This window comes from Aegilops tauschii, chromosome 1 (assembly GCF_002575655.3).
Source record: "Aegilops tauschii subsp. strangulata cultivar AL8/78 chromosome 1, Aet v6.0, whole genome shotgun sequence".
Classification (NCBI taxonomy): domain Eukaryota; kingdom Viridiplantae; phylum Streptophyta; class Magnoliopsida; order Poales; family Poaceae; genus Aegilops; species Aegilops tauschii.
Window position 1 is genome coordinate 217,794,554 of NC_053035.3, and position 15,014 is coordinate 217,809,567.

At 40.2% G+C, this 15,014-nt stretch overlaps 2 protein-coding genes across 2 annotated transcripts; one reads left to right on the plus strand and one right to left on the minus strand.

Moving 5' to 3' along the window:
* Window positions 1-484: 484 nt before the first annotated feature.
* On the minus strand, window positions 485-6,985 carry LOC109766971 (uncharacterized). The gene is made up of 6 exons (XM_020325718.4): window positions 6,864-6,985; window positions 6,603-6,650; window positions 6,100-6,503; window positions 3,004-3,288; window positions 2,081-2,557; window positions 485-815 (listed from the first exon to the last, which is right to left on the minus strand). Exons 3-5 carry the CDS (start codon window positions 6,246-6,248, stop codon window positions 2,137-2,139), a joined length of 855 nt encoding a protein of 284 aa, XP_020181307.3. The 5' UTR covers window positions 6,249-6,503; window positions 6,603-6,650; window positions 6,864-6,985; the 3' UTR covers window positions 485-815; window positions 2,081-2,136.
* A 303-nt stretch (window positions 6,986-7,288) lies between these two features.
* On the plus strand, window positions 7,289-11,036 carry LOC141028044 (uncharacterized). Its single transcript, XM_073505860.1, has 6 exons — window positions 7,289-7,328; window positions 8,111-8,203; window positions 8,510-8,660; window positions 9,063-9,418; window positions 10,568-10,614; window positions 10,702-11,036. The coding sequence occupies exons 1-6, from the start codon at window positions 7,289-7,291 to the stop codon at window positions 10,744-10,746; spliced, it is 732 nt and encodes a 243-aa protein (XP_073361961.1). The 3' UTR covers window positions 10,747-11,036.
* The last annotated feature ends 3,978 nt before the right edge of the window (window positions 11,037-15,014 follow it).

Sequence of the window (15,014 nt, forward strand, 5' to 3'; positions counted from 1 at the left end):
ACTCCAGACTAGTGTAGGTGTTTGAGTCGTTTGACTCAATTTGGGAAGGATAAGTTTTTTAGGGGAATTTGGGAGGGATAAGAAGCTGAGTACTTCATCCAGTTCACGATGAATAGCTATTTCAATTGGTACAACCTCGGATTCTTCATCCACTTCCCATGCATTCAATTTTTATTGTTCTCCCTCTGTCTCATAATGTAAGAGTTTCTTGACAAAAAACGTCTTACATTATGGGACGGAACATAGTACATGTATTAGTAGTTGAGTACTACAATACCATGTTGACTAGTCCAGCATTAACCTAGACTAGTTACAATTAACCCATGAGTCTCAACCTCGGTGTGTACCCTACCTTTTGTTTACTATTGTTTGCCAAGCACGAGAAACCTAACAATTTAGACTACAGCGGTACTGCAGTATGATACATAAAGTGGTTAATGATATTATGAAATTCAAATACATCATCAGTACTGAACAACAATCCTCACAACTTTTAAAACCATTTCTCACTAAATATCAAGGTTACTAGATCCAAATATCTGCAGAATACAAACATAGTGACGGGATTAACACTGTTAAAGAACACAAATTATTAACTTTTCACTACAATGCTGGAACATCAGTAAAAGATCAGGCAGATGGTTACAGGTTTTGAGACTACTCATTTCATATCATTGTTCTTTACTTGAGTTCTACCATTCTCACCTCATTTGTTAGGATGTCCCTCTTCATTTTGCTTTTTCCCCACATGATTCTCATTTTTCATGTGCTCCATTCCTTTTCTCCGCATGCCAAATGTGGACAATCACGCAAAGCTGCCAAACGAATCCAAAACAGGCTCATTAGCACCAAATATTTTGCTGAAACTTCAATTACAAATCAATAATCTATCTAGATTAGAAAAAGCATAAGCACCGGAAAACAATATCTGGGGTATAAACCCTAGAGATAACACAGCACAGCTCGCCTGCTGCTCTGCTAGAAACTAACAGTGATAACTGGAACTAGTGCGTAACCGCCGGCACTATAACAATGATAACTAGAACTAGTGTGTAACTGACGGCACTAAGGGGCGGATCAAGATGGTGTGTGTGCGCCCGACCCAAAAATTGTGGGGGCTGGGGGAGAAAAAGGCTGATACCTTTAAAACAACTATCCAACATGATGAACAGCATGGGGGAGAGGAGACACCAAGGTCGGGATGAGGTAGAAAGGGAAGGGTGGTGGCGGCAACACGCGTGAGAGGAGCAGGGGGTGTGGGGGCTGAGGCGTCGGGCTCGGCATGGTGGCAGCTCTAGGCGACAGCGGTGACACTGTAGGAGTAGGATAAATTTTGTCAGGGGGTCAGTTTGAAGCTTTGGATTCGGGCAAGGGAGAAAGAAACGGTGACGATGGAGACATGGAGATGGATTTCGACTGCCAGACTCGATGGACAATTAGCGTTGCTTGTTTTCCTCAATATACCTCATATACGCATTAAGTATACCTCTTTATCATTCTCAATATACTTTATTAAATATTCTAAGATACCCCAATACGAGTTTTGTTGAAAAAATATCATCTGCGACGTACTTTTTGTAATATACCTTTTTCACGTACAAACGTATCAGTATATACGTAAACATTTAAAAAAATGTAGACTCACATGAATTTTTTCATGAAACTCATTTTAGGGTATCTAATAATTACTAATGAAGTATATTAAAAATAATAAAGAGGTATAAAAGATTCATCTATGTGGTATATGAGGAGCGGGAGTACGTACTCCCAGGAGTACACAACCATTTTCCTATATATATATCAAAACTGTATACATGAGAAGTCACCAAAACTCAGAACTTGACAATTTATGAGCTGAACCTATATCAGCACACTAACTAAATTTAAAACTGTATACATGAGGAAAACAAGCAACGCTAAATTACCATGAGAACTCTTTTCTTTGAACAAAACATAGGAGTTCTGCATTATATAGTACTATGATAATCATAAGGTTTAACAAATTAGATCTGTTCATGTGAAATTGGGACCATAAAATTCCAATAGCAAATTCTACATGAGACTCAGATCAGTAAAGTACCTAAGATGGTCAGGAGGACCGCCAACTGAAGCAGCTTCAAATACTGAAATTTGTCTTTACACTATCACGTTGAGATATTCGTGATTCAAATACAGCTCATACAAATCGGAGACCAGCCCGGGATACAATGTCATAACAATGAAACTTGGGTGTATGTTGTTGAAAGGACATCTCTGTATTGTACCGCTTCTCAATTCAGCATTGAGGTTTTCCTTATAGTGAGCAGTTGCTTTTCTTGCGAACCATAGAAGATCATAGCTATCCGATGATTCAGTGCGATAGCGACTCATGGCCAACAAAATTGGATAATGTATCAGACGGGCGTGCCAAGACTGACCACCGTATTTGGCAATGTCAACGACCCTCTCTAAGATTCCTATCTGCCTAGGACGCAAATCTTCACGAAAGCACGCTCTGATCAGTTTGACAATACCAGCACCACACTTTAATACTGGGTGATCTGTTACGACCTGTAGGCTGCAAAAACCAATTCGAATTTTACATTAAGGGGCTAGATTTAGACTCAAGGAGGAGATAGAGAAGTGAGCTGAACACAAGGTGCATATAGGCAAATATTTTTAGTATGTTCATATACTACATCTAAGATTTTCAAGTGAGTCCATAGTTTTTAGTGTATTTGAAAATGCCTTCATATTTGTATGTATAAACTACTATACTAAGAAAATGGTACATAGATCAGTCGGCTTGTGAACTGGCTTACTTAACTAGCTGCTATTAGCAAAAGCAAAATTGGCTACTATTACCGGCTATCAAGCAGCAGGTTTATCTTACTAGCTAAGGAAAGGACAACTGACCTATACTAGTACTTCCTAGATAAGGAAATACAACACAAGGATTACATTAACATAAGGATTTCATGTAAGCAAAAAACAGAAGAAAAATTGAGCAAATCTTATACGTACCTGTACACCACACCTCCCATCATCTCCGTAAATAACATGAAATCCCGACCAAACCATTCTCCTGGTAAGTTCTTCCGAAATAATGCAGCAAAACTTGTACGCATTTGATGCTCATTTGGATCCTTTCCACTTAAAGGAAACCTAATGAATTTCAAGATTTCTCGCTTTCCAGCATTGGGATATTTATTGTTGTTATTTGAAGATAACTTAGCTCTGATACAAATGTAGGAAGATAGATCGTCTAATCCCCTCACACTTGTTTTTGACATCAAAATCAACAAGTCCCTACATAAAAATTTGTAAAAATGATTAACAACATCAATCTAATAACATGGATATAGAGTGGACTCAAAATGTATAATAAAATATAGTCCCTCCATTCCTAAATATAAGTCTTTTTAGAGATTACAATAGCGAAAATCCTTTTCTGAGCCCAGGCTCATATGCACCCATGTTGAATAAAAAAATCAAAACAAATACTAGAAAAATTCAAAAAAAATCCTTTTTTTTTGCATGGTAGACAATTGGATGCGTGAGGTCTGCTCCAATTTTCAAATCATTTGGACAAACTGAGCAACTCTCGGCAAAAAAGACATGGGAAATTGATTTTAAGTCCCATTCCTCTGTTTGGCATGTGAAGGCAATTAGAAGTGGGAATTAAGAGGGAGTTAACTGCCCTTGTTTGATTGGTGGGATTGGGCAGGGGAATGCCTTCCTCACGTACGTGCTCAGCTAACAAAACGTCCCTCACAAACATGCACAACCAATGAAACGTTTTTGTTTTTGCTAATTCCCAATCCCTAGTTTAATTACCAGGGATCTGAGGGAGTTGGTCCTCTTAATTCCTCTCCCCCTCCCTTCTTAACTCCCATGTCCCTGAGTCAATCAAAGGACTTTAAGTCTCACTTACCTTAAACTCCCATTCCCAATCAACTCCTCCCAACCAAACAGGCTGTAAAGGTTTGAGAGGAATGAGACATTGTAGCAACACGCACAATAGTCCAATACAATTGAAAAGTTTATGTTCAGGTATATTGTGTGAACTCTATTCAATCAAACATATGAATGTGAATGACATCGTTCTGTACAATGCACGATATAATCTGCATTTAAGCTCAGGCAAGTTGGGGTAGGCTCGGGTAAGACTTCCCTACCCAAAACAAATCAATCTTTGCTCAAGAAGATTGCTCAAGAAGGTCATTAACATTGTATGGCACCAGTGCTCTATTGTATGTTGCTGCTCTATTTTTTAACCCAGGGAAGTTCTACACATTTGTGAAGAATAATGAAAATGCTATAGTGGGGATGCTATATGTTGCTGCTCTATTTTTTAACGCAGGGAAGTTCTACACATTTGTGAAGAATAATGATAATGCCAGAGTGGGGATGCTAAGGAGCCGCTTCAATGGTTGTTGGCAAGAATGATACCAGATCCCATTGTTCCAGAGAAGGTTGATAGGCAAGCTATTATGTATGAGGACCAAAGAGAATCATTTGCTAATTTGATGGCAATCCAGAACACTGAGACAAGATATCCTAGTAGGTATTGTCCAATTTCTGCATGTTCATTCCAGCAGGTAAATTTCAATTCTATGTTTCTACTCGTATGTTACCACTGTAGTTGATTGGTGGAAGTCAAACGGTGGTCACACTATTGATCGACAAGGGTTTGCAAAAGGGTATAGTTTGTCTATCTGCTGCATCATCTAGTTGTGAGAGTAATTGGAGTACCTTTGGATTCGTGAGCCAACTTCCAACTTTTGAGCTTTGTGTTTATTCAATATTGATTTCAGCAAGCTAATTATTCATTATTTTCTCCATTTTTAGATGCATACAAAGAAAAGGAACCATTTGAGGCACCAAAGGTTGACAAATTGGTTTTTGTTGCACACAACTAAAAGATGGTAGATAAGTTTAGAAAAAAAGGCATGAGAAGGCGGGCAACAAAACCCTATGGCCCTTTAGCTGTGGAAAACTTCGACTGGGACAAGCAGTGGGTTGATGCATCATCCCAGCCGCCTAAAAGCAGCTTGTGGTTCGTGGGAATCCTAATGACATTACTTGGGATGATGTTGATGTGGCCAGTGGCTCATTTCAAGCTCATCAAGGTCACAATGTTCATAGGAATCTCAAAGTATAACTAGATCTATGAAGGAGGCACAAGAGAACTGCACAACCAGACCCAAGTGTTGAAACAAGTGAGAAGAGGCTGAGCAAGAGCAACACTCAGATTCAGGCAATGGAGAGGCAGATGATTCAGAATTCGATTTCAAAATGATGCTGTGAATGACACTGGTGAGTGCTGAAGATTCAACTGATGCTGCTGAAGATGGTGGTGGACAGAACATTGATACTACTCCGACTTATGACTTTGATGATGGCTATTAGGGGTTCTGGAGTTGGCCAATTGGGACCTGAAAGATGAGAAGGTTGGGTTTTTGTTTATTCCCATTTGGACTTTGGACCTTAATTATGTTAGTTATGGGCCTGAGAGAGATGCACCTCTAATTATCTAGTTGTGGACTTGAGGTTGATTCTGTAATATATACTAATATGTCCAATTGTCCTGGTTATTAGATGTTATGTTGCTCAGTTAATTGACTTGTGTTTCTGAATCTAATGGCCGATGCTTATTGTTCTTCGGGAGAAGACACGAGAGGACAGATTGGTTGAAAGGTATGTGTATGTCACTCAACATCAGATAAAATAGCTCAGCTATCAATCTTATTTTAAGATTTACAGGTAGGATGTGTGTTACAATGGAGAAGAACAGCTGTGAAGAGGATGGCTGCAATGTGACATTAACAACCAGCAAAATCAACGTATGTATGTAATAGTCCCTCTGTACATAAATATAAGACGTCAGTGCTAAGTAGGGCATTAATTGGCTGCCGAAGTAGACTAGGATGTGTGTAAGTTGTCGCCCCGCCTTAAGCGCCTAAGTGGTGAGAGAGGGTTAGGGCGTACGGCCTTAAAACCGGGTGTATAGTATACCATATTGGTACCATCCACACTATTTTCATGTTCCTTGGTACTTATTAATGCAAGGCATAAATGTAGAAGCTACATCAGAATTCAGGATGGATATGGACAAACCTTATCATATCTTTCAGAATTTCAGGCAGACAGTTCGAACCATCACCCTTGTAGTCAGCAGCCCATTCCGAGAAAAACTCCGAAAAATAAGGAAAGCAGATAATCATCTTCTTTAGATTGGGATTGTATGTTGTAAAGATGGGAGTCATACAACTCCTGGAGCCACCAGACTGCACAAGCTCATCAGTGTTCTTGTATAATTCCAGTTTAGTTGCTGGCTCATTATACGCGTCGCTCAAAACGAAGAACTTCACAGCTTGTGGGTTCCGATGCCATCTCTGGAGCTCATGGTCATAGGGTATGATGGTCCCATCCCTCCATTGCCCCACTTGTTCATTGGCAAGAAAGTATTTGTAGATACTAACTTCACTTTGAGCACTAATATGCTCATTTGTTGATAATTCCTGGAACAGATAACATTGCAAAAAAAAAGGTAGGTAAACATAGATAAAAGTTGGACAAGTTAACGAATGAAACAACATTGGACTACGCATTTAACTTACCAAACATTTGTCTGAAATGAAATTTTTTATGATACGTTCTTCCACTCCCTACAATATAAATAACCATTGCAAAATAATTAGAGAGAAATCGCTGAAGCAGCAATTTATATACATAGCTCATGTCAGGAATCTTTTTACAATGGAAGTTATCACTAAATTCTGGCTGGTAAGCTTAAATTTTTTAGAAGCAAAAATTCAAGGTGAAATGCTGAAAGTGAAACCTGACAAAAAATATCTTGAGCGCTGTAAATTTACCCTGACCTTTCTGGGTGGATCTTCAGGACCATGTTGAAACAAAAAAAAGTGAACACTGATAGACTGAATTGCGGTTGCAGCCAGGCAACGTGGGAGATATAATCGGTGTGTTTTCTGTGACGAGGACACAAAAGTTTATCATGCAAGGTTTAGAAAAAACCACATTAAATGCATCTCTGTCGAAGGTGTGCCACATTTTCCTCATGATGACAAGCAAAGAATCAACTGTTATTTTACAGGAAGCTCATGGGGACCAAGACTGCTACTTCAGCTGATATAGATTTGTAAGTTTTGTACCCCAATCGCCTGGATTTCTCCAGTCTCACAAGGCCGTTTTCTGAGGAGGAGATCTTAAGGCAATTAAAGATATTCCAAGCGATGAACCAATGGCTCTAGCAGATTTCCTTAACACTTGCACCATTCGCTAGAGCATGAAGACAAAAGAGGTTGGAGCATCTGTTGTTCTGGAAGGTTCGCCGTAAAAAAACATCTATGATATGTCAGTCTGGGGGAAATTCATGACCTGGCTTCGAAAGCTATATGGAAAAGCGCAGCCTGAGGGAAAAACGAAATTGTTTGCCTGGCTTATGGTCAGAACCCGAATTAAACTCCAAGGTTGACATTGCCTATTCAGCAGCTACAGGTTCTTTATCAGCGCAGACAGAACTTACCTCCTGACAAACATATCAATGAGAGGTCAAGCAAAGAGACAAGAAATGTTCCATACCGATCTACAGGTACAAGATAGTACTCCTATGAAATGAAGACCTGTGAGTCCTGGAGATCTACAAAAGATAAATCAAAACAAGCTCTAAGAAGAAATAAGATAAGGTGCAGAAACCTTTGAATAGTGATGGCAGCCTTGGAAATGGCAATTTCAACGAGACTGATGATTCTGCTGCAAGAAAAAGGGGTAGGCATGGGGGATCTTCTCTTGATGGGAAAAAGCACAAGCGCTTGAAGTATCCTAATATTGATGCAAATCCCATGAATTTGACCAAAGATGTAAGAGGAAATGTTTACCACAACATGGTGATGTCTCGTCCTGAATGCACTGAAACTAATGAAAAGCCACCAATTTTGCAAAGAAACAGTACTGAGAAATCATCTCCAAAAAAGGTGCTTCAGAGAGAGCATTCTGATTGGGTGAACTTCATGAGTGTCCTTGGGAAAATGACAACAGGAGCACAAGGAAACAATTTGAAAGAAATGGTTCTTCTAAGTTTCTTGATGATATAAAGCAACTAATGTAGATAATTTCTACCCCAGTGTGAATACCAGGAAGGTTGCTCTATCTGCTTCCCATGATCAGAGGAAACCATCCCCGCAAGAATTTAATACTGGAGGTAATATAAACCAGGAAGGATTCCCAAGGAAGACCGCCGGAAACAACTTTGATAATGATAGGTCTCAGCAGAGGAAATGTTTCACAGGGTCGGCAATTGCCAAGGACTGATGATTGAGATTCAGAGAATGTATTACATCCAGATAGGTCGATAGGGAAAACAGGCAGAAGAGAAACAAAAATGGCACAGGATTGAATGCTAGATCATGTAGATCCGAAGAAGATTACTACCAAGCTTCCTCGGAAAGTCCGAATGGTACCAAGAATGGCATTGAGTCTAGAACACGGAAATCAATTTCCCCTGCAGAAAATGAGGAAAGAAGTAGGAATAACTCTTTGATAGAGACTGGGAAAGGTGGGAAGAGAAGAGACAGTTCTTCGGAACAAGACAATCTATTCTTTAAAAAGTACGATAAAGCTAAGCCAGAGCTGAAAGGTCCAATAGAAGATTTCTCACAGTAAGTGACAATATACTTGATGCATTTTAATGCCCTTTTGAAGTATTTCTGCTAGTGCATTTAATTTGTTTGGCTTGTTTGCACACTCGTCACCAAGATATACACTACCTTCTCGCGAAAATATCTACTACCCCTATAAAAGCACGAAGTGCGGAGATCCAAAACTTAATCCTATCCATCTAATCACATCCGTACGGTTCAGATTAGTCACTAAAACACGTTTGGTCTAAAACAGGTCTTTAGCCACTCCACGTTTATCCTCCAAACAAAACTGCTACCTGTCCCGAACAGACGTTGTTCCTCGTGGCCGACCCCACGACTCCCTCCCCGTCCTCGCTATGCCACATCGCCTCCCTCCCCGCTGCCGCTACGACATGGGGTTTGATATATCGAGATCAAGAGGAAGCGGGTGACCCCTGGAGAGAGCAGTCGGGCGGTGGTGGCGCCTCGGGAGGACGAGCGCGACGGCGGTTTGAGGAAGCTCGTGTCTTTTTACACCACCCCTGACCCCTCCCCTACACGCACCCGCAGCGTATCCCCATCGCTCCGGGAGGTCGACGACGGGCTCCTCCGGCAAGCACGGGGCGTTGATGGTCTCTTTCGGGCATGGTCGGATCTGCGTGTCGGCAGCTGCAGGAAGGCAAGGATCTGGCCGTGCTCCACGACCACCACAACCAAGGCAGGGAGCGCTGCTCCGACCTCCTCTCTTATGGCTTCAAGTCTGACGATGCCCACGACCAGGCGTGCTCCCCTCCAAGGTATGAGGAACATTGTATACATATTGAACAGTTTTTGTGACGGAATTGTAGAACTTAGTAGTATATCTGTATTTGCAAATTCTGTATATCAATGTAGTGAATTAGTTTGCCAAAAAAAGTAGTGAATTTGATGTACCAGACTGTTGTCAGTACAATTCAAACTGACTGCATTTTGATCCCTAAGATATACATATCCTTTAGTTCAGAAAAAAAAAAAACAGTAACACAAGGTCAATTCCACTCACCGGCTACCATCTGTCTTGGATTTTGATTTTGATTTTTCCTAGAGATTTCAGGATAGAAAGGCAGCTTTGAAGGTGGGGGGGGGGGGGGGGGGGGGGCACAAAGATCAATGCTATTGTGTCAAGTACTGTGCTCAAAATGTCCATCGGGTGGATCCTTCTCGCCCCAGTTCATCACCGACCACCACGCGATTTACATCCACTGCGATCATGGATGACTCCGTGAGACAATGTCGCCGTCCTATTCTTCCAGATACAATGGGTCGGGTAATACAGTATTTTTTGATATGCTAATCACGCTTCCGTTTCACTAAATTTCCAGAACAATACTACATACTTTCTACTAATAGTGTTCTGTCAACTGCAAAAATCAGAATTATCGCAACATTTTCATGATCTATATTCCAGCTTTTAGTATATGGTTTGTTTTGAGCACCGGATAAGTGGTCAAGGGTCGTATATAAGAATACTTGTTATGCAGGTCAGTCTACAATCTTCTCTGCCATCATTATGTGCTTGCTGACTTGCCTTGCTCACATTACTGCCGCAACAGTGAGCGGTCCTTGCATGTCTTGTGTATTCTTTTTTTTTTTTGCGACAAGTCTTGTGTATTCATTGAAAGCATATAAAATATGGAGTTGCAGCATGGCTGCTAGCTGCTACTTTAATGTTATCACAAAAAGGCCAAAGCTCTTATTTTCTAGATATGTCGAGTTCAAATATTAAGGATATTTTAAGAACAGAATTTTCAGCATCATATATCTATAGCAATTATGTTTTGAAATGGAATTGTTGGCTCCTAATAATAGTTTACTGAATTCTCCCAAGTCGCAGTTAGGTTCTTCAAACTCTATGACCTTAGATGTATTGTGACCTGATGATCTTCATATTTTTCTTGATATACCAGAAGCTGCAATCACTGCTGATGTACTTCCATATAGCAATTGGGGAGAGGTAAAGAACACTTCAGTTGCCATACTTTCTTATTTCCCATTTACCTGCTATTTGACCTGTGATGGTTTAAGAATCTTTAACCTTCAGGATTTCCAGGTAGGGATGCAAGCGAGCATCCCGCAGAAGCAGTAAATTTGTTCAAATTGAACTAAATCTGAATGGGAGGATTAGAACTGACTTGATCTACTGAAAGAACATGCGGTGCCCCATGTTTAGTTTTGGTAATTGATGACAATCTCTATGGACTAATGGTTGCCTTGAGTTATATTTGAAGGATTTGTCCATAGGCATTTCTTGAAGTCCATGTGTTGGTTTCAAGGAGTTTATGTGGTGACCAAGGTGTTATTAAGGAATTATCCAAAGATTGGTCATGTGAGAGTTGAGCTTATTGCAATCATGTCTTGAAGAAGAAGATTGTGTGATCATTCATGTTTACCTTCAAGACATCATCCAAATGAAGAGAGTTGGAAAAAGTCAAGGTTGATCAAGACTAAGTCAAGAGTGAATCAACTTGATCAACACACAAAGCGCACAAGATGTACCGAGGGATCAAGCGATCCCATGGTATGGTAAGCATTGTCAATTACACTTTATGTACTAACTCATGGTCTTCGTGAGAGTTCTTTGTGGGGTTAGGTTGCGGTGTGCAAGTTCAAGTGAAGCGGGCAAGTTCAAGTAAAGCATCACGAAGAGATCAAATGCTTGAAGCTTGCCATCTATTGTGGTGACAATGGACTTGTGAAGATGTGCGGAAGGGTGGCTCACCCATAGTGGAGTATGGGGGAGCAATCAACTAGTCTTCATCGAGCCAACGCAATTAAGAAAGGTGGTCCATCTTGAGGGAGTCAAGATCGTCATCATCTAACTCAAGTGGACCATGTGCAAGGCAAAGGTTTGCTTTTGATAGGTTTTCTATTTTACCGGTCTCATGGTGGTAGTTGGGAGACCGGGTTATAGGATCGATTGTCGTACTATCAAGGGGGGCTCTCGATGAGTAGCTTGATCGTATCGTTCATAGAGAGCTCAAACCATTGCATCCTTGCATCATCTTTATTTGTTCTTGTTTGGTTCTTCTCTTTGAGAGTTTTGGAGCTTATGGTCATCTTGATGACAAGCTCGAGTTCATCGAAAACGGAGTTTACTCGCATCTTCAATGATGTTTTCGATGTTGGAGGTTATGCCGGTTCTTCTCGGTTGGAGGTTTCACTCCTCTATTTGTTAGGCATACCTCCCCTGCCTCTTCTTACTATAATTAGTCGCTGTTTTGATGCTACTCGTCGTCTTGTATCCAACAAGCTTGAGTTTGCTCAATTCGAAGCGCTCATTTGCAGAAGTTATGGCAGTTCTGGTTGGTCCCAGCGGTAGTACCGCAGGCCAGAGCGGTAGTACCGCTTGGGTGCTACAAGCGGCAGTACCGCTCCACAGCGGTAGTACCGCTGGTAGCCCCCAGCCGTAGTACCGCTGCGGCTTCGTGCTAGTATCGCCTCGATTCGAGGGGTCTTTTTCGTGTCGGGTTTTACGGTGCTCGCCGCAGCAGTGGAGGCGGTAGTACCGCTCGTGTGCGGTAGTACCGCCCTGACCACCGCGGTAGTACCACTCTGGGCCTAGCGGTAGTACCGCGAAGGGGAGCGGTAGTACCGCTGGCCAAGCGGTAGTACCGCTCTCTGCGGGGCTGATATGGGGGTAACGGTTGGATTTTCCCCCTTCTATAAAAGGGGGTCTTCTTCCCCAATGAACCTTATCCTTTAAGCTCGTGTTCTTCCCCCATTGTTGGTCTTCTTCCCCAATTAATCCAGAGTAAGAATCTTGGAAAGTTGTAAGACGTATCTGCATGAACTAGCAAAAGAGCCCGTGTGTTGCAACGGAAGAAAAAATAGCACATGCTCTTAAACCCATAACCATCACTCAAGACCACAATAGGTCCACGTCCTTTGTTTTAGGGGGGCATCACATTTATTTTGCCACTTATCCTCCTTCTCACTCTCGCTGGCGGTGAGAAATCTGTTGTTTTCCCCTGCGAGTTTTTTCAAAGGTGTGCATGTGTGGTTATCAATGTTTTCTTTGGTCTCTATATGGTTTTAGTGGATATTTATTTGCAATCCGGATCGTCGCCGATACTAAAGAAAAACGGACCATCCGCTATATAATTATAAGTTTGCTTCCAAAATCCATATTTAAAAAATATTTAATAGGTGAAAATAACATCATATTCATATTCTACACATTTTTCTAATCAAATTTCATATATAAAATGTTAAAATCGGAGTTACGGTTTAAAAGATATGGATAATTCAAAAAAACATATGTTTGACTTAAATATGATCCGCAGGTGAATTGCCTAAAAAGTCAGGGGGGATTCTGGAAAAATGCAAAACGACAGTTCGGCTCTGACTTAAGTGTGTAGTGCGGGTTGATTCACAGAAAACACAGGGGGTTTTGTGCAAAATTGCGTGACGGACCACCAGAAGCACTCCTTGCTTTATTATTAGGGAAAGAAAAGAAAAAAAACTACAATTGAATGCCCACCATTTCAAAAGCTTTTCCTCCTGTGGGTGCTCTAACAGCTCAAGAAAAAGTAATGACATATTAAATTCCTGAATAATGTTCTTTTATCTTGAGGAAATTACATAATCAATGTTAGTTCCCGCCTAAAGGGGAAGTACCATGGGGTAAATATTTAACCAAATGCAAATCAGAGCCCACCTGAATGTTGTTGCTTTAGACTTCAGAGTTGCAATATTGTTTACATCTTGGACATAGGATAAATGATTTCTCTTGTTTACCCTTTAAAAATGCTCTAGAAGAAAAAACTCATCGAGCCTGAATCATCATCCGACCACTTAGCCATCATTTCTTATAGCATTAAGAACTTATTGCTACATACAATGGACCCAAATGACCCTGACCTCAAACTTGCTAATGGTTTTGTCATTGCAGCAATGGATGAAAGCTCTGGGTTCCTTCAGCTTATTCTATAGTTCCACTTCTCATAAAGTTAGGGACGATGATGTCTACAGTACTACTCCCTCTGTAAAGAAATATAAGAGCGTTTAGATCACGAAATAGTGATCTAAATGCTCTCATATTTCTTTACAGAGGGAGTACAAGTGAACTGAAAACTGTAGCCTGATTCTCATCACGCTTTTTCTCAAGCGTTTGAAATTAACTGGGTTGCAGAGTGTATGACAATTCCTTAGAAAAAGTAACTGTAAGTATGAGCTATTTTTCTCCAAAACAGAGTTCAGACAATTCCTTAGAAAAAGTTCAAAGAACGATGCTACACATACTAAATTCTTCGTCCGATTTATCAAACCATTCACATGCTGGAGCAAAGTGCAGGGCAGCAACGGATCACCAATCGTACTAAGATCGGACCCCAAAATGTCATATATGTGGTAGTTTCAAATATCAAACGATCTATGGATCTATATCCTCCGATAATCTTGAGCCAAATCTAATTATGTACTCCCTCTGTCTGGAAATACTTGTTGGAGAAATGGATAACAATGGATGAATCTAAAACTAAAATACGTATAGATACATCCATTACTTCGACAAGTATTTTCGGATGGAGGGAGTAGTAATTTATCTACAACACATATGATACAAAATCTGTTCTTGTAAAAGACACAACAATTGGTAGGTTAAACAAATTGTGTATTATCACATTGCATGAGAATTTATAAAGTTAATTTTTATTGTTATGTTTAATTTGGTCGGAGTTGCAATTTATCTACAACACACATGACATAAACTCTATTCTTGTAAAAGACACCACATGTTGGTAGGTTAAACAAATTGTGTATTATCACATTGCATGAGAATTTATAAAGTTAATTTTTAATGTTATGTTTAATTTGGACGACACGTGCACAATTACTAGTTTGATTAAATCTGAATTTTCCTTAGATTTTCAGCCGACACTAGAAATTATTTTCTGCTGTAACATATACACATGTCTGTGTACAGTCCCAAAATATAAGTTGTATTTTGTTTTGCCAGAGCAAGACTTTGACTAACAATGAATTTATTTATGAATTAATATATTAATTATGTGATACAAAATCGGAGCAAGTTAATGTGTTTTGTAATGAATTTTCTTTGGACTAAAAGATCAAACTAAATAGTAGAACAAGGTCTGATAAGTGATGTTTAACAGATTGGGAATTTAAGGACATCATTTTCATGCCACATAAATTATTTGATAACATTACCATCTCTTGCTTCCATGCTGATTTAGTTGCGATCCGATGCGTGGAGTTGGTAACAATATGGGCTTACAGAGCAAGAAAAGAAGAGTTTGATTCAAAGGATTGGCCGGGCTAAGCTTCCCTCTAACTTCTTTCCCTTTTGGAGTTTCGGCTTTTATCTATTTGTCACGACCTAGGTTACGGAGGGGA

Coding starts and splice junctions, on each gene's coding strand:
- LOC109766971 (XM_020325718.4), bottom strand. CDS start 6,248: ATGACTCCCATCTTTACAACATACAATCCCAATCTAAAGAAGATGATT. Junction 3,289..6,099: donor ATTCTGAAAGATATGATAAG/GTTTGTCCATAT, acceptor ATTTTTATGTAG/GGACTTGTTGATTTTGATGT. Junction 2,558..3,003: donor ATGGGAGGTGTGGTGTACAG/GTACGTATAAGA, acceptor TGGTTTTTGCAG/CCTACAGGTCGTAACAGATC.
- LOC141028044 (XM_073505860.1), top strand. CDS start 7,289: ATGAAGACAAAAGAGGTTGGAGCATCTGTTGTTCTGGAAG. Junction 7,329..8,110: donor AGCATCTGTTGTTCTGGAAG/GTTCGCCGTAAA, acceptor CAACTAATGTAG/ATAATTTCTACCCCAGTGTG. Junction 8,204..8,509: donor GCAAGAATTTAATACTGGAG/GTAATATAAACC, acceptor TTTCCCCTGCAG/AAAATGAGGAAAGAAGTAGG.